This window comes from Phodopus roborovskii, unplaced genomic scaffold (genome assembly GCF_943737965.1).
Source record: "Phodopus roborovskii unplaced genomic scaffold, PHOROB, whole genome shotgun sequence".
Classification (NCBI taxonomy): domain Eukaryota; kingdom Metazoa; phylum Chordata; class Mammalia; order Rodentia; family Cricetidae; genus Phodopus; species Phodopus roborovskii.
In genome coordinates this window covers 1-27,914 of record NW_026125547.1, presented here as the reverse complement: position 1 = coordinate 27,914, position 27,914 = coordinate 1, and the positions used below count along the sequence as shown (strand labels likewise).

Genomic DNA, 27,914 nt, shown 5'->3' with positions numbered 1-27,914 from the left:
ATGTATTGTGATAGTTACCAAGATACATCATATTATAGAGAGAGAACATAATAAACTCTGCCTGCTGTGCCCCAAGGAAATAAGACTTAAGTCACATACAGGTGATAATTCAGTAACATTTGTTGTGTGAAACTCTTGTTTTATAATGCTAGTTACATTTCTAGATAAGTCTGTATCTACATGTGCTAATCACAAAGCACCTTTAATGTCTTGAACAGACTACAACCATCACAAGTGGGAGAAAAGAGGTTGCTCAGAAGAGCCCACAGTCTTTGAGATTCTCTTTTATTATTATATCTGTCACTGCATCAAACACGAATTTGACGTTTTGGGTATCAGTAGCACAGGTCATGTGAGAGTAGATTTCCTTATCTTCTTTTTTTTTAAATTCAGGTCAAGAAACTGGTTCTTGATATAGTTCCCTGCATCTTCAAATGTATTTGGTCCTTAGTGAACAAAGAAATGAAAAGAAGTAAACATTAATCACATCTTACAAATCATGGTCTATAAAGAACACTAGCAAATTATAGGAGTGTGCAATGCTCAATGTTATTTTATACATGGAATCTTAATGTACATCAACTCTCTACTGCAAAGTTGGTATAGAAGGTCAGATTTTAGGGATTTGTGTAGTATACTATGTCAGCTCTGCTGGGATTTCTGAGACTTATATGTTGATTCATTTAGATGCATATGTAACAGCATTAAGGAGGAGGCTGTGAATATGGGAGGTAGGGGATGGTGGTCAGATATGGGAGTGGTTAGAGCTAGAAAGGGGAGAGATGATGTAATTATAATTTAAGTTTTAAAAAATTTAAAAATAGACATAACAAGGTGAGCAATACAAATCATGCACACATACATACACACACACACACACACACACACACACACACACACACATCTTGTATTCCTGTGGTCACGCATATGAATTAATGCAAGCTAAAAGAGAGAAATAAGTGAGTCTATGGCAGATTAGGTAGCAGAAACAGGAAGTACTGAGAGAGGCCTTATGACAAAGTTGAGACGAGGGGATAAAAAGGAGGAAGGAAAGCCAAAAAGTGTGACTGATCGTGGACTGTAACATTCCCTCCTTTAGTTCTTCTACATGAAGTTGGATAATGGATTGAAATTTGGAGGATCTGGTCAGATGAAAAAGAATAAGATTTTTAGGGGCAGTGTACAAATCAGCTAGAATCAGTGGTAAGAAAGTTAGTTCATTGTCTTGGCTGCCAGGCAAGCAGAAATCTGAGCTGAGAAGCAGAAGGTTGTAGAAGGCAGCAGCTCTTGCCTCCTCCATACAAGAAGAATTTGGGCCTGGGAAACTTCAGTAGGATGACACCCAGAGCAGATGGGCAGGGAAGTTATAAAAATATGAAACAGTAAAGCTGCCAAATAAACTGTAGTCATTGATTGGCTTCACACCAATACATGTGTGTTGAGGACATGGCTGAAAGGACCTAACAGATTTTAGAAGGGGATAAAACTTTTGCTTTCATACTTTATTGTTGCTAGAAGCAAAATTCTAGGAGAAGAATAGTCTTCAAACCATATAACTAGGCTTGGACATGGCTCAGAGTAGAGTTTGCCTACCAATCACAGGCCATGGGTTTAACAACCAGTTCTAGTACATAATTAAACAAATAAATAAAAAATAAATTAAAATATGATAAGATAAATAAAATAAAAAATATAAACTTGGAAAGTACATGTTGACAGGAATACAAATCATAGGAACTTTAGTCATTGTTAGTGAGAATACAAAGTGCCCCAGTCACTGGGGAAGGCTGGACCCTGCATAATTCAAGCAATTTGAGATTCTGGAAAATGTGAAATGATAATAATATTTTAAACATCTGTAGTTCCCAGAGTTTCTAAAGTGAGATTATAAAACCTAGGTGATTATATGACAGTGGAACTATTTCTTATGATACTATACTAATTCTTTAGTTTGGATCTGAATGTCCCTCAAAGGCCCATTTGTGACAGGTTTGTTCTCTAACATGGTACCAATGGAGGTAGTAGTAACACTTGATAGGTGGGACTTTTGGGAAATCTTTTTGGCTACTGAGGATGTACATTCAAAGGGGACTGTGGGGTGCCTATCTCTTTCTCTCACTTCCTTCTTGATAGGGAGCTTACAGACCTGCTATGCCACAATCCCTTTGGCCAACTGACCATTGATTGGAACTTCAGAAACTATGAGATTTAAAAACTGCTTTTCTCTTTGTCAGCTGATTTACCTCAAGTATTTGTTATCTTAACAGAAACCTAATTAATTTGACAATTTAGCAAAACACATAGAACTATCAGACACAGAAAGAAAACCCTAATTACACTGTGGATTTCAGTTAATTATGTGTCAACATCATTCCATCAATTACAAGTACACTACATCAATACAAGATGTAACTAATAGGATACTGGGGGAGAGGGAACTGAGGAAGTACATAAAATCTCTGATCCCTCAAGCTATTTATTTCTCTGTGAATAAAAACCACTCTAAGAAACTGTATCAAATATATATCCCTTAACTATCTCTATTTAATCTATATCATTAAGTATAACTTTACAATTATATTTATCATATTATAGATGTGTAGCATTATAAATGATGTTTGGAATTCTAGAATGACAAACACTGTAAAAATTAAGTGCATAAATATCTACTTTGACAGACTGTCGTGGTACATCTAATACCTAAAGGGTAAATTCAGATTTATATTTGTATTTAAATTAATTATGACCATTTGGATATTAGATAATTTTTATCAATATGAGTACTTAAAAATTTGGGTCTCTAAAGGTAAATCAACCCTTTTGTGTGACACTAATGCCTCAGTAGTCGCTAACTGACTTGACCAGAAATCAAATACTGGGACCTCAGGAGCCCAGAGAAAGATAAGCTCCACAGTTAGCAAATTCATTCTTGATGTTTACTGGCCACACTGTAGACAATGAACAGCCATTGAGCTCCAATGTGACATGACAAGCTCTAGTTAGGGTGGCACCACAGTGGTGTGGCATGATTATAGCTGACTTAGTACAGCTTGCAGTATCATTACACGTGTGTATAGAGTAGTGACCCTCTTCTATCTAACATTTTCCACTTTGTTCCATTTAGAGTTTGCTTTAATTTACACAATATAGCAAAGTTCCTCTTTGTTTGACAAATTGCTTTCAGTGGGAATCACAATCATGCTAAGATTCAAATAGGAGTTCTGGGGACATGACCTCATTCATAAACTGCCAGCCACAAAAGAATAAGAACCTGAGTTGGGTCCCCAGAGCCTATGTATAAACCAGGGTGCAGCAGTGTGCTTCTGCAACCCCAATTGTAGAGTGAAGGGGATAGTAGGAACAAACAGAATCACAAAGCCCATTGATCAGCCACTTTGCTTGCATAGATCAATCACAAGTTCTATGAGGGACCATGTCTCAAGAAAATAAAGGAGGCAGAGCTGGGAACATTGCCCAGAGCTTAGAAGCACTTAGTTTACTATCTATAACAGAGGGAAAAAAATGTTACCAGTGTACTCTGGAAAGCAGATGCTGAGGTGCACCTTGGCCACTTTTTCTTGGAAGAGATCTTTCTTGTTGAGAAACAGAACAATGGAGGTGGTTGCAAAATACTTGTGATTACAGATGCTGTTGAACAGATGGAGACTTTCATGCATTCTGTTCTGTGGTGTAAAGCAGGAGAATGTGTAAGGTTATTATCTGCAGAGTTTGGGCATGAGCATCACAAACAAGGATGTAGATAATATGCACTTTTGTAAGGTAGACATTGGATTGGGAGGTACAGTACTACAACTGGACATCACTGTTTGGTATGCCTTGGTCTCTCTTCTCTTCCTCCACTTTTTTGTATTGGACTTACCACTTCTTCATCTTCTACAAGCACCATGTCATAGGCACTTAGTGCAGCACAAAATATAATGCATGTCACTCCTTCAAAGCAGTGGATCCATTTCTTTCTCTCTGATCTCTGTCCACCTACATCAAACATTCTTCAAAAACACAAAATGAAAAATTAATCTTCCAAATTTTCTTGAATTGTTGATGCTGACTGCATATCTCAGTATACTTAAATATACTTGATTTCTGTTGTATAATTTAAGTTGATCAACTGTCACATAAAATAGGTAAATTTCACGAGGGAACTAATTCTCATGGAAATTTTAAAGCATTTTAAAATTTGGAGCAGTTTATAAGTCTTAGAAGATTCTGATAAGAGTTTATACATATTTTCAAGAATGAATAGAAGACTGGGTGTGTCATTATGGCACGAGGATGCTCTTTGCTTGCTTCTTAAATTTCTTTTTTATTCTAGCAAATAACTTGTGTTTTGTGCTAACATTGATTCAAATCAGCTTGTATGAAAGATCACTATTTTCAAAGATCTTTCTGGTTGGCAGAGAGATAGACATGCAAGTGATCATAATAGTATATAATTACATATTTATATACACATAATAGTATATAATTACACATATTATAGTATGTCAGTATAGGGCAGAGTTTACAACATTCTAAAGGATCATTACAATCACTCACTGGGGGTATTTGAATGTGTTGATTCAATTCTACATTATTAAATTAATAGAAATTGTCATGGACAGAGAAACTGATAGTAGACATTTCTTCTCCCTTTTCTTCAGATACTGCACATCTCAAGTGCAACCCTCTTTAACCTCCTTCTTTTCACCTCTTCTCTTATCGAGTCATAAACATTTCTGTTAGGACTAGTGTGAAGTGTCCTAGCTAGGACTCTCCCAGCATTCACACCTTGGTTAAGCATCCTTACTGTTGAATGGACATTGCATATTTACTTTCTTGCTTGCAACATTGTCATGGACCCTGTTCCCCTTAGAATGAGAAACAGATTTGTGATGACTTACAGACTGCGGTGACTGTTCTTATCATCTCTGCCCTTCTAAGCTGGTGTCATGTCATTCTCCTCTCAACACAATAAAATCTGATTTTAGTTTAAATCCATATAAATGTTTCTGATGTGAGAGGATTCTCTGTCTTGTTTCCCTTTCAATTAGTTAACTATATTTTGAGATAGAGTCTCCTTAAGTCAGGATGGCCTTGCACTCCCTATGTTGTTGACACTGTCCTTCCTTCCAGCCTTCACTCTTCAAGTTGTAGGGTCACAAGCATGTGGCACCTTTCATTACTACTTCTCTCTCAACTTTCATGTTTTGTTATTAATATTTCATCCTGAGAAGGATTTCTGTGAGTCCCTTAAGTTCTCTCTCCTCATCTCCACTTACTTTATGTGGTACCAATATTATTTCATGGGATTCAGGCCAAACCAAAAAAAATTAATTCATCTGTTCAACATCTGGTATGTTTCACAAAAAGAGCAGCCATCTGAGGCAGGGGCTCTATTTTAGTCATTGCTTCATTTACATTACACAACAGCATATCTGGCACATGGTACACTTGTAATATGTATTTGCAAATTAATAGAACAGAGACTTGTTAACAAAATGACTGAACAACTTTTATGAGAAGTGTGTTTATGTTTTACCAGTATCTAGATGTGAGATAATGGAGCATGTTTGCGGAAAACAACTTAAGTTTTTAAAATTTAATGGAAATGTAGAGAGGCAAGCAGGGAAGGGATGTACATGGAATTGAAGTGTGGCAAGTAGGAAATGGCTGTACAGGGAAATGCAGTGATCAGTAATTACAAAAATGCCGAGAAGTATCAGAAAATGAGGAGTTGAGCTTTGCCAGTGTCTGGGGGAACACATTGTCTGGGTGAAAGCAACAGGAAACAGCAAGAGCAAAGAATGGAAGAATCCCCAATGAGCTGTTGTTTCTGCTCAGCAAAGGAGTAGCAGAATCATGTGAATATTAATATTGCAGTCCCTGGTGGGTGGAGTTGGGAGATCTTAAAGAATTTGTATGGAAGATTTACTTGTTTTTTTTTTTTATTATTATTATAGTACTAAGGCTGCTTTAAACTGAGGACAGACAGAAGATATATATTTGATAAGGTAGAAACTAAGTTATAATCTATGGTGATATCATCATATTTGAATCAGATGATGATGATGATTGCAAGCATCTAGGCTGGACAGGTCTATAGGGTGGTGATACTTTGCCTAATAAATACAAATCAAGTGATTTCATAAAGATAGTCAAAGTACAATGCTTTGGGTGTGGTAATGAAATCAAGTTTGTAACCCCAGTACTTGGAGGCAGGAGCAGCAGAGAAAATTCAAGAGCACACAGTCTACTTAGCAAGTGTCTGGCTAAAGGAAAAACAAATATTACTTCTTAATTCATATTTCCACTATAAACCCAATAGAGAACAGATAAATGAAGCTACATGTATCCACTGATAAGTGGGGAAACTCTGAAAAGTCTAAAGTTTAACCACAGGCTGGGAAATATGGGCCACAAGATAAGAACACTAATAACGTACCTATCAACTTTGGAGCAAAGAAAAGGAAGTCCTCAAATGTCGCAAACAAAACCTAAATCATGCTATACTCTTGGGCACATGAGCCCCCGGAAGGAGGGACCTGTCAAAAGTGTACAGCTATTTTTATTTTTCAGATGTGTTCAAGTAACTTTTTCAAGGCTATTATTCATTTAATGCTTCCTGAGGCTATGTGTTTCAGGTACTATACTAGGCAATATAGTAACTAATTTGTATGATATTTTCACTTTATATAAAAATTTATTATACCAAATTTCCCTAGCCAGTTTTAGCACCTAGAGTTAGCTATGAAGTCCTCTTTAGAAGTCTGGAATCGTCTCTAGTTTTCTCTCTCCAGGTCACACAGCAGTTTTTTTATGCTAATAAAAAGGTTACTGTGCAAAACTAAATTTTCATTTGAGATATTTCCCCACATTTCAATAGAAAGAGTGTAGACCTGAATTCCAGGTGTTTTACATATTCTTCATTTGGTTATTTGTCAACCTATTCTGGATCCTCAAATAATGTAAAAAGAATGTGGGGTTTATGCCTGAGTAAGGTGCATTAACTTGTGGGCTTTCTGATGTGGCTCGAAAAAGCTCATTGCTAAGATGGTATTCATGGAGGACTTTTCCAATGTACCTGTCACTCTAAGTCACATCCGTAGATTTGAACAGATGTGAATGGTTTTAGTTTTAGCTTCTTGTTGGGTTCATCCTCTCTCTGATGACTGCTTAGGGGGAAACTAACAGCCTGCCCATGGGCCCAGGACAGTGGAAGCACATGAACCGGTGACCTGGTTTTCAAGGAAAGAATGCTGGTTCCTTTGTTCCTTTTCACACTAGGAACAGAATGCTATGGAACGGAAGGATGTGATGTTAATTTCTATCCACTAAGTGGGATTGGATTTGCTGGATATTTAGTTTTGTCTCTTTTAATCGGCTTTTATGCTCTACTGTCAATTTCTGTCTATTCTGAATTACACTTTCTTCTTTAACTTATGTGACATTTTCAAATTGTCTTCTAATCTTTAAATTCTGAGAAAAACCTTCTCTTTTAACTATAGTTGTTAACGATTGCTCAATCTATTGCAGGTGGCCCAGTATTTTACCATGAAGATAGCAATATGTGTTTCAATTAAAAAAAACATTTCATTTTATTTTATGTTTGATGCAGGTTCTACTACTAAGTAAAACGATAATAAAAATGATCGAGATATGAGAGTTGTAAAGGGAATTTTTTAGAATCCATGAATTCCCCAGAATGAGGACAAAGGCACTTCACACTCTTCACACTTTTTGCATCCTCATTTTCTGCATACACTTTTTTTCATATTCATAAGCTAATGTTTTTTTTTTTTTTCCAGCTTGAACCATGTGAAGCAAATTTTTCACATAGGTCCTTACTTCTCCTGAGGATCTGACAAACTTGCAGTGGACTAGTAACTCATGGTAGGTATGACAGTGGAGATACATAACAGTAGTGACATTACCTTAGCATTGTATTGAATGTATTTGAATTGTGTGCTCTCCTGAGAAACAAATAGAGTTGTCTTTGAGTCTGAATGGAAAATAATATTCTTCCCTATAAGACTGAGCCTTTCAAGATTTGAGATAAGATTAAAAACTTTGTTTGTTTGTTTGTTTGGTATTTCAAGGCAGGGTTTCTCTGTACTGCTTTGGAGCCTGTCCTGGAACTAGCTCTTAGACCAGGCTGGCCTCAAACTCACAGAGATCTGCCTGCCTCTGGGACTAAAGGACAGAGCCACTAACACCCAGCAGAAAAATTATTACTATTTACCCAAAATCACTATCAGTAAGATGTGGGGCTTAGGGAGCATGCCTTTAACCCTGTTCTCTCAGCATTAAATAGCTTCCACTGAACATGTTAAACATGTTCAGCTTTCTTTCAAGAAAGGGAGGACAAGATTATGCAGTCTCTGTTCATAGTGACAAAGTGTTCTGACAGTTCATCTATGCGTGAATGTTTATGATCCTCCCATTTATGATTAACGTGAGTCACTGCTCTGTTTTCTGTACAGAATGACACAGAAGCTTGAGGCCAGAGTTCTCTGCACGTTTCTCTAAGCCATCTGCTATTATTGAACTGAAATGCTCATTAGTCAATTTGATCAAGGTCCAGGGAGTTGCTTTTATGTTGATTTTCCTGTACATCACATTAGCTTTGTGAAAAATTATGTCTGTTTCATTATTATTATAATGATCTATTTCATATATATATATATATATTTAATTTTAGCTTATACAAATTCAAACTATAGAAATATACTTTATAGAAATATACTTTAATTTAATATCTTAAAATAAGCAAATAGCAAAAGGGGAATTTTACTTATATTTTTGACTACACACACACACACACACACACACACACACACACACACACACACACACAAACCATTGTGACCATTCTATGAAGAGAATGAAAATCAGAGAAACAGCTATGCTCACCACTTCTGGTGGTTTAGACTGATCAAACTGACATATTAATGAGAGATCTTGCATGGGTGCCCTTATTCTACTGAATGAGAGATTTATGAATGCTGCGTGGAACTTGCAGACCTAATTTTAGATATTGGGAAGGGAGATTTTTGTTTAATTTTTTTAGATGGGTCTTATAAATATTTTCAACAGTCTGATGGTAAAATTAGGATTCTTGAGGTTAAAAGATCGATTTTAAATTGTTGATTACAATATAAATAAAAATTAACAAGCCAGGCTTTTAAGTCATAGCCAAATATTGATTATGTGTTAAATTGTCCTTGATATTGACATAGGGAAAGCCACAAGATTCATTATGACTAGGTTAAACAGCTGACTGAATAGTTGAGTTTTATGATCCTATTTAATCAGTTGGAAGGCTGTTGAATTTTATGAGTTTATGTCAAATAGTTGACTAAATATCTGACCACACAAAAGTTCTTATACTTAGTATTGTAATAGATCAGTGTGAATAATTTGATCATTACAATTGCTGAAAAATCATTATATAATCTAGGAGAACTAATTACCAGCCTACTTCCTGCAACATGGCTTCTCTTCAAGCATAGGGATCTTTGAAAAGACACCATCTCTCACTTTTTCTACTTTCTGGCCATGTAGACATGGACGCTAACCTGAACAGGACTCTCTTAGGAACTATTCTGTTAAATATTTGTACAAGATACTGACTAAGTCAAAATTGATTTAGTATCTTATTATAGGTACATATGAGGATGTGAGTTGCTGAGCGTGTGCTGTCATTATTTAGCCACAGTCAAATTACCGCATATATCTTTCCCTAACCAATTTTAATAATGGAGAAGGATCGGTATTAATAGACACCAAGGGCATACATGTATGTACAGAGGTATGTCTAAATCCCTTCCTTACTCTTAACATTAAAATATAATAAAAAATATTCAGAAGTATATGAACCAAGTCTGAAACCACCATAATTATTAATGTAAAGGCAAGAGGGTAGCAAGTTTGAAGCTAACCTAGGCTACATAATAAGTTCAAGGCCAGCCTAATGCTATCTATCAAGACACTGTCTCAAAATCAAGGGTTAGGGGTCTAGCTCAGTAGTAGGGAAAGATGCCTAGAGTATTGGAGATCATGGCTTTATGCTCAGCTCTGTGAAGCAAACAAATAATCAAATTAGATCAGATATTTTTTCTGGTAATATTAATCATGACCACACATGTAACAAATATGTAACATATGTGAATTAATGTTCTTTGTGTTATGATAGAGAATAACAAGTCTAAACTGGGATGCCACTCCTGGATCCACATAGCTAAGCCTAGTGAGTCATACTCTTGGAAATGAACACAGTGAATAGAATTCAACTTCATATTTTAAGAAAACTGTCATTTTTTTTCAAATCACAAATATGCTCATACATTCTTGAAAGCAGTTATGCCAAATTTACAAATTTCAAGCTCTGTGGTGAAATAGTTTCCAGCTTTTCTGGCTCCTATATTCAATACTTTCAATTCTGTATTTTAACTGTGGGACATTTAAGAAGAGACTGCATTTTCTATGACTGATAACTTATTTTAGATTTCTTTCTAAATCACTTGAGTCTGGGGGAATTGCTCCACCACACAAGGGCTTAGAGTTTATTCTATTTTCCAATGACTTGGCAACTGGAACATCTATAAACATCGTTGGTCAGGTTGGCAGTTAGAATTCTGCTTTGATAAGAACTCTTGAGATAAGTTGTTCTATCTGCTTGACAGTTGGTTCTCTGGCTTGATAAGAACTCTAGGCTAATTTCCATTAAATTGGATGATGCATGGAGATGATACAGTACTTTTGCAGACAGAGCTTTTCATTTTGATATTCCTATTTAACATTCTAGAGTTCTCTGTTATAATATGTAAATTAATGCTTTAGTTTTAAAAAGCCTTAGGATAATTTGTGCTATGCGAATACAAATCAATGTTAATGTAATATATTTTAACACCTGGGCAATTGCTAAAGAGAAGTTAAAAAGTACATTATTTTTATATACAATTTTGAAACACAGAACTTTATATGCTGTATGAAACGCTAAACATTTGGATTATTCTACTGTGTATTTGAACGTTGGTTAAACTTTGGAAATTTGTTGAATGGTTATTATGCCTCAACTGATGTGAATAAACTTTAAAGTTCTTCAAATATTTAAGTATTTTGTTATCTCCCCAGCAACTGTGATTTATATTTTTCCCATGCCATTTTTCTGTGAAAGGTATTATAAAGGAAGACAATCTTCTTTCAACAACTGCTTTACAAGAAAATAATGCTTTCCATAGAAATGTATGTAGCAGCCCATCAGTGACATCGTTTAAAGATTCACTGTTTATAGACAAGAAGATGTACACTTTGAGGACAACCTCAGCATTAATTCATAAGACATTTGGAGATTCATTCCCAACCTCCATTCTTTATCAGATAGCACCCAGCTTATGATGTCACATGCAAATACTTTATATACATGATATATTTAGCTAAAGCTGACCACTTGCTTCCTCTTGCAAATCACTCTAGTAAGCATTGTCAGCATATCATAATCACATGTAACCCCTGACTTTTCAAGATTGAGGGTTCATGAAGGAGAAATGGAAACAAAAAGGGGAAATGAAAAAATAAGCAAGGAGACCATGTATTGGTGACAAGGAGAAAGAGGGAAGTATGTTGATATATTATTATTGAAAAGGGGATGACTTGGGCATGGTAGAGTGGAGACAGCTGCATTTTTGAATTTTTCCCCTAACTTTGCATGTGTAATATAACACTAGTAGCTTGAAACTCACAGGGTGGAGTTATTTACTCCAGAGAAGTCATCAATCAAACTACAAATTCGCTTTTATTCTTCATTCTTTATTCATCTTACTGTATTAGAAAACCCTCTGTTCAACAATGTGGCAGGACACGGTTGCCTGCTATTATGACACAACTACTTGTAGATAGTAAAGAGATGGGAAGATCAATTCTCTGAGGGGTAAATTCTTCATTTGGAATTTTTATGATAAAAGCATCAAAAGCACTTTAAGTAAAAGAAAAAAAAATGGTTGCAAAAGTCTTAATGTCTGAATTGTTAAAACGGGAGAGCTTGCTTATTCATGAATGGATTGTTAAGAGGGTCAGTGTGGAGTGGGGGACTACAGTGCTAGGGGAATGACAGGACCTGGGAGGGGTGACAGGACTGGGTGAGGGTTGACAGGGCTGGGGGGAATGATAGGACTGGCTGGGGGAATGATAGGACCTGAAGGTTGAGATATCTACCAGATAGCAGTAACCAGCACAACTGCTTTGTGATTCGGATGATCTGGGGCTGAGAAAATTCCAGTGGCTTATGAAAGAGAAGTAACACCAATGCTTAGTTCTGTGCTGGTTCTTCACTCGATCCCAGCTTTATCAGCAGGGTGCTAGCTGAGAATCCCTAACTCCTGCTGCTGTTTCCTGGAGAATCAACAGGGGGATATTCTGCCTGACTAGTCTCAAAGCCAAGTCAGCTCCACTCTGTGCCTTCTGAAGTAGGGGGAGACAGAAAAACACAAGACTGAAAAGGGAGTGTGTAAAAAGGTCCTGGGAAGGCAGAGGGAGACACAGGGAACAGCTTTGGACATGGTTCCCAAAGGAAAACTTCAGAAACTGGGGCAAAGATCATCTGGCTCGACAAAAGCGAGCAAGAATTGAGAAGACTCTTTCACCGAGTTTGCCCAGGAAGTGCTGACTATATTCTCTTCTGTCAATTTTTCCTGCTCTGATATGGGCCAGTTAATTAAGTCCAAAAATTCAACTATTTGTAAGCCTGAAATTCAGTAAAAGTTTGGAAGATATTACTTTCATATTATTTGAAAATATTCCAATAGCTTTTCTAATTAGCTACCTCATAATAACCAATTTGACACTTTGCAGCCTTTCAAAACTATTATTACCCTTAAACTGAGTTTACGGCACTGGTTAATAACATTTAGTTACTTTTTCTCATAATTGGCTATAAATAATTCATATCAGCTGTTCTCCAGGGTTTTGTTTTTAAACTTTTTGAATACATTTCCATTATTGTGCACATGAACGATCCTGTTTATTATGTAGTTTTATCAATGTTTCATTTACTAACATATTTCATTGGAACCTTGTGTCAACATATTCTATCTCCCCCTCCAAATCCATAGGAAACAGTGCTAAGCTTTGTATGAATACAAACAAATATGCTGACCTATCTGGGGGGAGAAAGATGTTAAGGACCAAAGATATGTTATCTAACACTGTAATATGATTTTCATTTCTTAATATATTCAAAGATCAATTTGATAGTAGAATTTGAAAGGTTTACTTGAAAAGGATTTCTATGCAATCACAATAAAATAGGAATGCATTTCCATACCAAAACCAGGCAGATGAAATATGCCTTGTGGTTCTTCTAAATAGCATTACATTCAAATAAGGGTATTTTAACTATTTGCATTTTAAAGTAAGATAGATTTAAGAAATATTTCAAGCAAATAGAGAAGTAAGAAGGTAGGTGGAATAGGATTCCTGACACCTGTTGCAACAAGGCTATTTAAATAAATTTTCTTTAAAAAAAAAAAAGCACTCACTGTAAAATGTCATTTTTAAGTATTAGAAGCAGAACCTGGATAACATTTGTTTGAGTAACGCAACCTAGAAGGAAGGACAGGTCCACAGTGAGCTGGAGGAGTCCAGGCAAGAAGGGCACTGTAATATTGGTTAAGGAGGTCTAGCCAGCCAACTCCAAAATCACTGCATGTAACCGTGGTTACACAGGTCTCCATGAAGAAACATTGAGCTGGAAGTTTGCTCCACCCACACTTAGAAGACAAGTTTGTTCATACCTGAAGTTCAAGTCTTTAAAGGAGAACTGAGTTTCAATGATACCAGTCGTTTTCACCCGGGAATGTAGAACATCTTGCTCATTTGGCACATACCCAGGGGCTGTAATTCTGTCTAAGTCATTAAGGTAGCTAATGCAAACAAAATGAAATAGAAAATATTCATATTTTGAATTTACATTGGAACATACTGCAATTCAGTATAAGTGTATCTTAAGAGTTTAAAGTATATTGGAAAACACACCCTGTTTGTTGCCTTTCAAGCTGCTGATCAGAATGGTAGGGACTGGCAGCTGGGATGCCACTGTTGTAGAGTGCAGTCCACAACTAATTTCTGGAAAGCTCTTCTCTATGAATTCAACACTACCTTAGCCTGTATCTTACAAAGTCTGCAGGACAGGCATGCTTGCTATCATATAGATAGATGAATGTAAAGCTATTTTGCCATCAGGGCTGTTTAGATGTATTTATATGTATTAGGCTGCTTTAGAATGTTTGCAGCAACAGTTACTACAAGTTCTTCAAACGTCTTGTGGGAATGATTCACTTCAATTTTAAAGGACTGGTTGATTTCAATAATAATTTGAATTTCTTTCTTGTTATTAATTTTCTGGGTATTTTTGTATGGATTACTTAGTTTAGAACACAGCCATTTCCACTGGGGTCATGATGAAATCCATACAGTTCAATGAAAGATCCCAGGTATTTCATGTGGGTCTACAGCTTACCCTCTCTACCTACTGTAGTCAAACCACCATCAATGCATGATGAAGTCCCTAACTCTTCCAGAATAAATGATCTAATTACCAGGAACTATTTCCTTGTTTGTTTCTTTTATTGATCACAATAGCTAAAGCTCAGTAATGGATAGTTATAAACCTGATTAAACTCTGTGCCCTGAGTCTACAAATTAAAAGTGTATTTTTTTTCATATCTACTACTGTGTTTGACATTATGGATTAAATAGCTTAGCAATATGACTATTTCTGTGATAAACTTAAATATAATTAGTAATTTCATGGTAAATTTGAACATTATATTGAGCCATATAAAAAACACATTTAAAGAAAATGATAGAGTGTGGTATCCTACCATGGAAACAGAATTTCTGGGTAGAGTCCTATTGAACATTAGTTATTGCTTAAAAACTTAAATTTGAGGAGTTCTTATATGTTAGTATCTAACACAGTGACTTTAAAACAATGTTCTTTTGCCTTTAAAAACAGATCAAGTAGCTATTTAGCAAATTTGGAACAATCATTTTAAATTGAAAAAGAAGAAGTATACCCAAAGGAATTCTGCTCAAGAGGAAAAGTAAAATTGTGTCTTGCAAATATTAAATTGTGAAAATGTATCATTATTTATGCTAATAAAGACCTCTTGTCTTTAAATGGGTGATAAATTGAAATTTAAAGAAATCAAAGAAAGTATTGGATGATTTTACAGTTTTCAAAAAAAAATTTTTTTTTTACTATTACTTGAAACATTGTGAATTTCCTATTGATAAAATCAGGTATGTGGTAGGTGTATGATATGTCAGTCACTTCATGCCCAAGTAAAAGAATAAAATACATACTTACTAAAATAGAAATAAAATTCATTTAATGACAGCTTGAGTAAAGATACATTTTAAAGAATTTTCTTTGCATTTGTAAATTATTTCAGGCAAAGAAAGAGGCGTTAGCAAACTGATTTCCATCTAAAGAGCTGGTTTTAATAAGCAAATATGGATTTGGGTGTTAAAGCATGTAGTTTACAAATCAAACAGGTTTTTAGACCTTAGGCCTCAAATCACTTACAATGACTTGTTGATTTATTGCTCATACTAAAAAGAGTGTTTTCCCTGCTGAGTCCATGTTTGCTCTTAAATTTTGTGGAATTTAAATAGCACACTAGATGGCCCCAATTAATAAACCATGAAGCCTTAGTTAGGTAAGGCCTTTCCTCTTTTCTTTTACTAGAACTTAGGGATTGACTGGTCAAGCACAATGCTCCTGCTCTTTTCTCATTAGTTTAAAACTTTTGGTAGTTTCCAGGATAACTCAAGAATCACTTGATATAAGGAAGTTTTAGGTCATGCTGACAATTACACTGCAAGCAGTGTGATGTCATCCTAAGTTCTTTATTAATTAAATACTTACTTGCCAATGTTTGCTGTGAATGACTCCAACAAGAAGTCACAATATGCTAAGGTCTGGAAACCAATTGACTATTGTCTCCCAAAATTTGGTATCTTTCTCAATAACCTAGTAAGCTAACACTCATATCATGAATAAGAAATTATTCTAGGAAATGATATCAGTAACATTGAAATATATGTTTCAGATTAACATAGCCCCAAATGTTGGTGTACACAGCATCTCTCTATATTAATGCTGAGCATTGTGCATCATGGTTAATTATTTTTAATTAAGAGAAAATATGTACAACAGTTGTTTCTTTTCAGGCAAACTATTTCAAATCTTTTCAGTTTTCTCTCATTTTTCTACAATAAAGTACAAAACTGTTTTTCTTTACTTGTGCTTATGTACACATGTGCCAAGTTATAAATGCATATGTCATCTGTAACTCCTGCTGCAGAAATCACTTACTAAGCTGCAGAGTCATTGAGCTGGTACTCAGAGGCCCTTTCAAAGCAGGCTTGAATTCCTGGGTCTCCCCACAGTCGTTTAATCACTTCAGCCAGCTGGGGTGTCATATCACCATCTTCTAGTGTACTTGCCATTGCAAGAAGTTGTTGTTTGTCTTCCTGGAGTAATATTTTGGTGGGAAGAACAAAAGCATGATATTTAGGCTCAGATATTGTTTTAAATAGAGCTTTTGTTTTTTGAGACAAGTTTCTCTGTATTGTTTTGAAACCACACACACACACAATCTAATACTATCTGTTCAGCCTGTGTATTTCTCTCTCTCTCTCTCTCTCTCTCTCTCTCTCTCTCTCTCTCTCTCACACACACACACACACACACACACACATTTTCAGGGCTGATCGCTTGGTAGGCATCTTCTTCTACTCTAACATAACCTTGGGACAAATTGTTAAATGAGGCAGTGGCAGCTGTTCCCAGGGTCCTTTCTTAAAGGAAAAAATGATGTGCTCTCTCAAATACATTATAAACTAAACTAATATGCTCTTCCTTTCCTCTATATTATTCACTGTAAGCTAAAATACAGTCTATTTATGTTGGCAATGTGTGTAGATTTTTCCCTTAAAACATGTAAATCTCACCAAAGCCCTTTCAACCAGTTCCATAACCTGATTGTACTCTTGTAGTACATCAATCTGCCTGATCAATTTTGCCTTTACTTCTGAGATTCTGACACACACACATGGATAAAGCCTCTGGTGATTTTTAATTAAGGCTACTTAATAGAAGCACATGGAGTAATAGTAAATGTATACTTGCTCCTCAAACCTCATGTACTGGACTCCTGCCATAATGTAAACTCCCTAGCCTGTATTGAGGGTTTCTATGATTATCTTATTTTATGCAGCAACACCTCCACAAGGAACCTTTCTATTCTTCTAATACTCACACTAGTCCTTTCCTATTTCATCTTTTTTTCACAGCATTTATTGTAAGGGTTTTTCCTTCCTTGCTTTGTTAATTCTTTAGTGTATAGGTAGGTATATGAGGGCAAAGATTGTTTGTTTTGTTTATTTGTACACTCTGACAATCAACAGAGTACATGTTGCTAAAATACTATGATTTCATGAAACAAAATAGCATACATGCTTATTCTAGAGGAACTAAGGGATCTCTAATAATCTGACATTGTTATTTTTCTAATACTACTGTCAGATTTTGAATAACATTCCAAATATTTAATTTCCTTATGATGTATTTCAGAAAGCTTGAGAATAGTGATGGTTTTGGAAAAGCTTATTATCTCAGAATTTGGAATCGCTAGAGAAATGGTTCTCAACCTGTGGGTCACAAACATTTAGTTGGCAAAGGTCAGATGACCATTTTACCTTAATACCATTTATTTATTAATTTATTTATTCTTATTTTCAATATCAATCCCAGTTCCCTTTACCTTCCTCCCTCTCTCCCTCCCTCCCATGCCCCCCAACCACCCATCCTTCCACCCCCTACTCTACAGTGAGGGTGATGCCTTCCAGGAGGGATCAACAAATCTGTCAAGTCATTTGGAATAGGGCCTAGGCCCTTCCTCCTGCCTCTATGTTCTCCCAAAGTCCTTTTGTACACCAGGGATACATCCTAGTTCTACTATCAGAGGTCCCTTAGACTGCCCAGGCCTTCTAATTGAGACCCATGTTCAGGGGGTCCTGAGTCTCCAATGATGGTTTCCCAGTTATCAGTCTGGGAGCCCACTGGCTCCTCCTTGTTCAGGCCAGCTGTCTCTGTGGGTTTCTATAGCTTGGTCTTGTCCTCCCTCTCTGAATCTGGAATCCAGTTTGGATCAGTGTTTAGCTGTGAGTGTCTGCTTCTATTTCTATCAGCTACTAGATGAGGGCTCTATGATGGTGGATAAGTTAGTCATCAATCTCATTATAATGGAAGGACATTTATAGTGCCTTTCCACTGTTGCTCAAATTGTTAGTTGGGGTCAGTCTTATAGGTCTCTGGACATTTCTCTAGGTTCAGTTTTCTCTTCAAACCTATAATGGATCCCTCTTTTATGGTATCTCTCTTTTTATTTTTCTTTCTAATGCCATTTTAAAATACAGATATTTACATTACAATTCACAACAGCAGCAAAATTACATTCATGATATAACATTGAAAATAATTTTATTGCCGGGTGAGGCTGCACACACCTTTAATCACAGCACTGAGGAGGCAGAGGCAGGTGGATCTCTGTGAGTTTGAGGCCAGCCTGGTCTAAAGGGCTAGTTCCAGGTCAGGCTCCAAAGCTAGAGAAAATCCCCCCAAATAATTTTATTGTTGGGGGTCATCATAACACATAGAACTATATTAAAGTGTCACAGTATTAGGAAGATTGACAACCACTATTCTGAGCTATATTGTATAGAAATAAAACACTTGCTGATTATTCAGTGCTCATCAGTATCATGTGCCTCAGGCAGTCTTAGAATTTTGTTGAATTCATTCTGAATTTTGTAGTCATAGTTCCAAAGGAGATAGTACAAGAGCATATCAGAGTAAGGAATGGATGCTTAACCTACATGTCTAAGAAATGCTGAACTAACTGAAAGGTCACATGGTGTAGTTCTCCAGCAACTGGAAGTCCTCTTTGAGTCTTTGAATACTCACAGCTATTGAGAATTCTTGAATTGTGTCAAGTGCCAGTTTTCCAGACTTATCAACTCACATGAATTGAACTGCAGAACCTTTTGAGCATATGTTTTTCCTCTTCTTTTTGAAAGTCTCATAATCATTACCATAATCACTCCCATTCTCATTATTACACTTTCTTGTGTGTGTCATATGGATGTGGGTACAATTTTGTGGAGTCAGTTCTCTCCTTTTTTTAATATGTATTTCCTACATCAAACTGAGTTCATTAGGCTTTCCTGGTTTCATATTCCTTTGCAACAACTAGAAAAAGGTCACATTAAAATAATGCATACCACAACTTCCTAAAAGTCTTTCTTAGTCTAAGCACTTGATTATTTCCTCCTATCCACTATTCTTTTACATTACTTTATGTAAATTAGAATAGTCTGGCACAGTAAGCCCAAGCCACCTAATTTATATCTGTAGACAGAATACCTCTTTGAGCTTTAAATGCATGTTTGCAATTGCATATATATGTAAACATCTTATATCCAAACATCACATTTCCAAATCCAAGCTGTCGCAGTCACTCTTTCAGCGAATAAGGATGTACCGATTCTAACATCCAGCTGTGATTACCTCCTCAACATGAAATGATTTATAAACTTCTGCTCAACATCAGGCTTTCCTTCCTGAATACTGATAAGTTTTCAATGTCAACTATTGATGCCTAATTAGTGCATCTCCAGCAGCAACCCAAATGCTTGCCACATAAGATAATAATTTTCAACTGATCTTTGCTGAGTGCATTTCAGTATAGGAATTTTAATTAGTCTGTATTTAAAGTGATTATCAAAAAATAAAAAATAGCTGATATTTACATGGACTCTATATTCTACAATATTATGGATTTAAAGGGGCTACCTATATTTTTCTTCCTACTTTGGTAGTTTTTGTAATGTTATGGAAAAGTATTAACATTTTATGTATGAAGAAATTAAAACAGAGATGTTCAGCAGCTTTATCTAAACCAAGAGATTCAGTGGATAATGCAACTTAGGTTGGTTTTCTGTCTTTGAAAGGCAGTCTGTGTGATGATGTGCAAACAAATGATTATGTGAAAATATAAATATGCTTGTAAAACAAAAGTCCACCTAATAAGAAATCTGAAAGTCCCACAAACATAGTGCTTAGAAATTAATAGGTCAAATAAATAATTCAAGCCAGGTACAAAATATTTGTACTTACAACAAAATACTAAATGCATATGATTGAAAGTGTAAATGTTTTCTCCAGTTGAAACAAAAATATGTTCTGCGTAGTACTAGGAAACTATGTTATTCTGATATTCTGGGGCACAGAACACAATTGCTCCTGAGAAGTCATAGCGACTTTTTGGGCCACTTAAGTTTACACCATTGAATGTACAGTTTTAAAATTCTTTCAATAAGGATAATAGTAGTGATGTTTCAAGTCTATTATTTTTTTACTCCACTCTAGTTTGTAATACCTAGGTTAAATGTATCAAACATTTTTTTTTAAGAAGTTGTGTTAGAATTTCTATTGCTGTGAAGGGAAACTATGACCAAGGCAACGCTTATAAAGGAAACCATTTAATTGGGGCTGGCTTACAGTACAGAGGCTTAGACCATTATTGTCACTGTGAGACATGGGGGTGTGCAGGTAGACATGATTCTGGAGAAGGAGCTAAGAATTCTACATCTTGAACCACAGGCAACAGTAATAAGTCTGCAAAACTGAGCCTTGAGCATCTGAGGCCTTATATCCTGCCCTCTAGTGACACACCTTCACCAAGGACATAACTCCTAATAGTGCCACTCACTCCCTACGGTGCTGTAGGGGCCATTTTTTTTTAAATTACCTCAAAAGCAATATGAAATTTTGTGATTTTTCTACTTCTTTGACAAAATACATGGAATATTTTAATACAAATTCCAAGATTTTTAAGTCATTGTCAAAAAAATTCAAAAGACACACACTTTTTTGTAACTGTATTGCCTGGGAGGGAAAAGCAAAATAAACATTGCCATGTAAAACATTGAAAACAGACAGACTTTGAAGATCCTCCATGGAAAGTCTCACCCTCCCTGGGGAGTGGATGGGGGGTGGGATTGGGGGGGTCAGTGGGAGGCATGGGCGGATGAAAGGAAGAGTGAACTGGGATTGATATGTAAAATGAGATTATTTCTAACTTAAATTAAAAAAATGAAAACAAAAACATTGAAAATAGGCTTCACAGAGGGCACATCTCCTTGCAAAGGAATTTAGGCAGCATTATGTTCTCCCTGGACTTCAGTTGTTTTGAAGTTAACCAAATACTTGTTTGCAGTCTATTTTTTCTCACCTATGAATTAAAGGAGTATAGCAGTACATTTTTTAAATGCTATTGCAAAATTCTATGTGCTTAAAAAAAAGCCAGAGTCAGAGGTAATAGAATAGAACAGACTAGAATAGGTTCAATAAATCATCAGCTGATAAAAAAGGAAGGGTCGTGGAGTTCCATACCAAGTTTTCCTTTTACAAGTGAAGGAATGTGAAGCCAGAAAAGTAGGAAACTTAACTGGAACTGAATTGTGGAGAAATCTAGTAAAGCAACTTTTTAAGAATATAGACGCCAGGCTTTGCAAAAGATTTGCACTAAAGTGTGTTTATCATTTCTCCATGCTCTTTTTCTCTTTCTCCCTTTCCCCCATCCTTCTCTAAGAAAACTGAAGAGAAGAAATGGGATTTACACTTTCCTGTAAAGTAAATAGTGTAGAAATGGGCATTTCCTTCTCATCCTGATAACTTCCAATGTTCACTTAAATGGCCAACCCAAAATTGGATGCCTGGGGAGGGACAGAGAGGAGGAAAGCATTTGTGCCTTTCAATAATTTTATGTATGCCTCTTACACTGATCCCTTTGGGGACTGTTTAGTTGATGACCTCTGGAGGTGCTCTGGGGGGAGCCTTGTGGAAATAGAGAATGTCTTTTAATGCTTTTATATTGTGAGTGGGGGTCAGTTATTGCCTTTTAGACACTAATGTACTCCTAGGTTTTGCATATTATCTATTTCAAAAGTAAGTAGGTTTGTAAAGATCATAACATGTGAAATAATTATTAATTAAATAAAAAAAATCATTTAAATGCTATGTTGTAAAGCAAAGTACACTTATGTTTCTTATGTTGTTACACTACTTAATAAAATTATAGTGAATAGCAGAAAAGAAAGGTTTCATTAAGAAAAAAAGGAGGAAATTTAAGTTGGAGATAGTTAATATTTGCAAAATTATTACATTATATAGTTTTGACATAGAATAGGACAACAGACAATCCTATGATTCTTTAGCTACATTCCACCCAGGCCATATGACTAATTATGACACGGGCATACTTACTGCACTTCTGGGATTCTCATAATCAATTCCAAGTGTAGTCATTGCTTTCACAATGGCTAAGATTGACTGCAGGGTGTTACTGTAGATCACTGCTTTAAACTCCATGCATTCTTGTTTACTGTAACCATTTTTGTGGATGATCCTACAATTAAGCATGAGATGTTTTGTGAGTTGAGCTGGTATACCACAAATAATAATAAAAGCAATAATAAATTTTTTGAAGAAAAATGTAGTATATATATATGCCTTAAAAGGGGTGGATTTTGATCATGCATGTATGTCCAGTCTAGACAATTTAACATCTCTGAATGTTTGTCATTCATTGTCTCGTCACATAATGTCTTTTGGGTCAAGGTGAGACCCAAGGTCAGTGTAAGACTTGTTCTTGCTAAAATAGTTTTCAAATATATAAATAACATATACCTTATTTAGAACCTAGATTCATTCCTTTTCTCAGGAAGAAAATTCCCTGATTTCCAGGTCACAGATGTGTTCAAAAACCTGAACTCTGTGTCATGTTTAAAAAGTGATTTCAAGAGGATGTGAGGTCACTCAGCACAACAGTCCTGGCTTTTCCTATCTCTTAAAAAACACTAGGAAGTAGGAGTGCCTACTTTCTATTTACAGCATTGACAAAGGCATTTTGTTTTAATTGCAGATAATTGCTTTCTGTTGGATCCATTGCCATTCCTCCGAGAGTGTGTACGTGCTTCTGGGTTCTCCAAGATTAGTTACCTAGAGGCTGGGCTCCTCTCTTCCGTCCACTCATTAACGAACTAGTCAGTGTTTGATGGACAGTTTAAGAATAATAGATTAAAATAGAATTTCCCATTAAACTAAAATCTGCTGTTGTTACTTGTGTGTCTTTGCAAGCTTTGTTGTGTGATATATCTTGTTTCTTTGTTTTATATTGTTTTTAAAGTGCTTTTGTTTTGTTTTTGAAGTTCTGGCTTAGGGGGTCAAGCATAGCAATACACCTCTCAGTGTCTTTGAAGAACCTAAAACGGTAGAACCAGGCACTGAGAAGAGTAAAGAATGTGCCTCTATTATTTTTTAATCTATCCTTTACATTTGATTACCAACAAATACTCAATTTTAACTTCAAGTTATCTTTTAACCTATTTAATTAATCTATTAAATCACTTGAGTAACCAAACAACAACAAACCCAGATGGATCCAAAACCATATAAATGCAGAAAGACATACTTATAATAGATCTAAGCAAGACTGTTGAATAAATTCCAGTCCTATGTCCAAAATTAAACAGAAAAATGATTTACTTGTTAAATTAGAATGGTAATTATGAGTAAATTTGAGGCATTTGGATTCCTTTGGTAATACAAACTCTGATAACTAATAAAACTCTAAGAGAAATATGATAGAAGCAGCTGCATAAATTTATTTCTTTTAGAAAGTTGCCTAGCTTTAAGTTGGTTCCTAGCTCTTTTCACGATTTTATTGAGTATTTTAGTTTTTCATTATATGCTGAAATAAATGAATGAATCACACCTGACTGTCCTTCCACTAGGTCCATATTGAATTCCAGCCTATGCAACACCTACTGCATACTGTACCACCAACTATGTTACAGAAAATTACATTTTAGATCCTCAAATGGCCACGAAAGTCACACGTGGCTCAGACAACACAATCATGAAACCTTCCTATCATGGCCAAATTTCTAACAAAAGCACCAAGTTGTAGAAGTATCATTTTAGCAGATTTTGGGCTCTATAAAAGCTCACAGCCACATCTGTGTATGGTAAGAGACATTAGGAAAGCTGTGGAGAGTTATATTGTGGGTAGGAATAAAAAAGCCCTGAAAAAAGACAAGGATTAGCAGAAAAAAATGAGCTGATTATTTTATGAGAATGAGCCCTTTTTAATGGCCAAAAGGGCGGGGTACTTTATAGGTACAAGAGACAGCACATGTGAATGGAGGCACAGAGTTACCAAGCTTTGAGCATGTGTGAAGAGTTGGTGTTGCTCAAACCTTGATGCATATGCAATAGCTTCATAGTTATGCAAGTGAATGATGAATTGTTCCAATGGTTCGCAAAGTGATTGGTTGTACTTTGATTTTAATTTTGGATTCTTTATCTTTCTATTTTACTATTTAAAATAGTTTACTTATACTTCAAACTTTGAATATTTAAGTTATTTCTATGATATATATATATATATATATATATATATTTCAAATTCTTGTTGCAGTTTCTCAGAAAGATGTACAGCTAAAAAATACTTATGAAAGTACTAAAAAATACTTTCTCAGTTTTTTATATGTTTTATATGATATATATGTATGTATGTATATATATACATATACACATATAATAAACCACACACATACATACACACATGGTTTATAAGATTTAGTTTAATTTTATGTGTGTGTGTGTGTGGTTATGTGAAATCTTTTGCCTAAATCTTTAAAACACCAGAAGAGGGTACCAGATACTCTGTGACTGGAGTTAGGGATGGTTTAAGTTCTGGGAACCTAACTAAACTTCATCCTATGCAAAGGCAACAAGTATACTTAATAGCCAAACCATCCTTTCAGTCCTAAATCTGTGGTAGAGGTAGAAAAATTATAGATACTACTTCTTTTTTGCAAAATGTACTTCTAAAATAATGGTAAGAAATTTAATTTTTGCGTAATCTTTAATCAGATAATAATTTTATATTGAGATTATAGTTTTGATATTGAAATAGTCTGATATCAAAGTTCCAGCTGTTATGGTACTCCTTATGTAGCACAGACTGGCCTTAAACTTGTGATCCTCCTGCATCAGCCTCCTAAATGTAAATTACCACATCAGTCTAAAATTATGTTTTCATAGTTTCTCATAACACAGAATGCCTAATTATTGATTTAAAATTTTATAGCTAGTAAAGTTTAAACTAATTATATAATTTATCAGCTCTGTAACAGGCTGAAAACTGTTTTACATAATAGCCCCATATCTCTTTATATGTTAGTAGGTTAGTTATATATCTATGATACTCATTATTGGCTTTATTTCCAGTTTTTTTTTGGCTGTATTCATATATGATTTAATATTTAAAATCTTTCTTTTATATAGAAAAATAACTTCATTACAAACTAAATTTACACATATAGATAATAAACATAAAAAAAAGAATAAGGTAAGTTCAACTGTAATTATGTCCTAAATAATAGGGTAGTGAGAAGAATAATGATCTAAAGAAATGCGAAATAACTCTACTGTTAAGGTGAACCAAAAGTTGCTTACAAAACCATGTTTTGGAGAAAGAAAGAAAGAAAGAAAGAAAGAAAGAAAGAAAAGAAAGAAAAAGAGACAGAAAGGAAGAAAGAAAGAACAAATATGTTCTGGCACGTATAGGTGAGATTTCCTGTGGTGACACATTATTTATGACTTATTAAAGCTTGAACAAAGATTCAGAAAGCAAAGTCAGCCACTAGGCATAGAAGTCAGGCACACCCCTTTACTCCCAGAAGCCAGAATCTAGGAGGGTGATACACACATTTAATCCTAGGACTCAGGATTAAGAGGTAGATGGATCTCTGTGAATGCAAGACCACCGAGATCACACAAGATTGAATCAGTCAAAAAAGAGAATTATAAGCTCACACCTTTAATCCTAGCACTAGAGTGGGTATAAAAGACAGGAACAAGAAGTCAGTATTTGGCATATGTTCTCCAGCCATGCTGAGAAGAGGTTACAGTCTGAGATTGGTGAAGAGATCATGCATGGATCGGTCCTTTCAGCCTGAGGTTGAAGTGAGCTAGTGGCAGACTGCTTTGCTTCTTTGATCATCAGCTTGAACTCCAATATCTGTCTCTGGGTCATTTATTTTTCATGTTACAATTTCCAAACTGGGGCTTAAATAATAGTTGGTAAGAAAGTTACTTGTCATTATAATATTAAAGAAAAAGAGTGGCTTGTATTAATCAGAGGACTTCATCACTGATATCTAGCTTGGGCTGTTGTCTTCAATACTTCTTCATTCAGAAATTTAGTAAGTCATCACATTATAAGGAATAAATAGAAAAACTGATGTAATAACACATAAGAATTTGTTGGAGTGATATCAAGGAACAAATATTTGTGACCATAGCAAATTAAGGCTGATGTTAAAAATATTATCCCTCCAAAATTGCAAATGGATTCTTGATTCACATTTCAAATGTTTATGGCTATACCCTCAGTTAAAAAGCTAGTTCATTTGAGGTTTAATATAATTAACATAGCTACTGCCTCTAATATTTCTGGAAGCAGCAAAATTCAAAGGAAAAATAGAAATTATGGTCATGGTTGAATAATAGAAGTAATATTGAACACTCAAAAAGTCTGGATAACTTTGCCACTACCTGCAAATTCTGAAGCTAGATCACTTGAATTCGAAGAAAGTCCTGAAAGCATTGTTTAAAGATTCCATCAGTCTATATTATGATACTTCTATGCAGGTGTTCAGGGCTGACCATTTGGTATTGGTTGTTTGCTCTTATCTGTGGGAGACTACTTCTCTAGCTGTCAGCAGCCCTGAATTGCCTGTCACTGTCTGTGTAGGGTTGAAGCCTCCAGGGCTTCCCACGACCTTGTCAGCAAGTATGTTGGTGTAACTCTGTTTCAGCACATGGTAAGTCAGTCATGAGAGTGAGACCTTATGAGCAGATTTTACTTATATATATGTAACAAAAAATAATGAAGAAAAGAGAGGCAATGGATACGGAAAAGCCCAAGGAGAGGAATGTGGAAGAAATTGTGGGGAAACAAGGAAAGTCAAAATGATGTAACTATATTATAATAAAAATTAGAATAGATAACACAGAATTATTCAATGCATAGATAAATCAGATAGTCAACACTTGAAAGAGTTCTGTACCTACTTCATTTGTTTAACAATAGTACTTTTCCCAGATTCACCTGCTCCAGAAACAAAAATAAACCAAATGTTATTAAACTGATACACAGAATATGTATGATATTAAAACCTACTATTTTGTCATGTGTAAATTTTTGACAACTCTATTTTGTAGAAACTTCTAAAGTAAACAATGTTTCTTAGTAGCTAAAATTATATTTTTCATTTAAACATGATTTGATTTGAAGTGCTTATATGCATGAGTTTGCAACCCAAAGATGTAACCCACAATTTCAGGCTCTAAACAGCTCATGGCCTCTTTGTATCTCTATTTGAATAAATGGTAAAATAATAAAATCATAGATAACTTTATGTCCAGAACTGTTCAAACAGAAATCTATACTGTTTCAACATGCTGTTCTCCTCAGCAGCCTTTAATACTTTTGTACATAGTTATATTTTCCTTTATCCAAATGTATGAAGATTCTTAAAAACTAAATAACTACAAGGAGCCCTTATGTATAAGAAATGGCATGGGTATGCTCCATGTCATAGATCGGGGTGCACAGAGGAGTAGGTGAGGAACCAACAGTGGTCCTGCAGCTATAAGAGTCTCCCTTATCGGCAGCAGGTAGTAGTTCATGAACCACACTACAAACATTTGGCAT

At 35.3% G+C, this 27,914-nt stretch overlaps 1 protein-coding gene across 1 annotated transcript; it reads right to left on the bottom strand.

Annotated features, from left to right (window-relative positions):
- Nucleotides 1-253: 253 nt before the first annotated feature.
- On the bottom strand, nucleotides 254-27,345 carry LOC127216510 (guanine nucleotide-binding protein G(t) subunit alpha-3-like; the record flags this gene model as incomplete). The annotated part of the gene is given in 8 exon segments (XM_051177216.1): nucleotides 254-385; nucleotides 388-446; nucleotides 3,530-3,683; nucleotides 3,881-4,010; nucleotides 13,791-13,919; nucleotides 16,379-16,536; nucleotides 22,394-22,535; nucleotides 27,272-27,345. Coding segments are annotated over 8 exon segments (978 nt in total), but the record flags the coding sequence as incomplete, so codon positions are not given.
- Nucleotides 27,346-27,914: the final 569 nt, after the last annotated feature.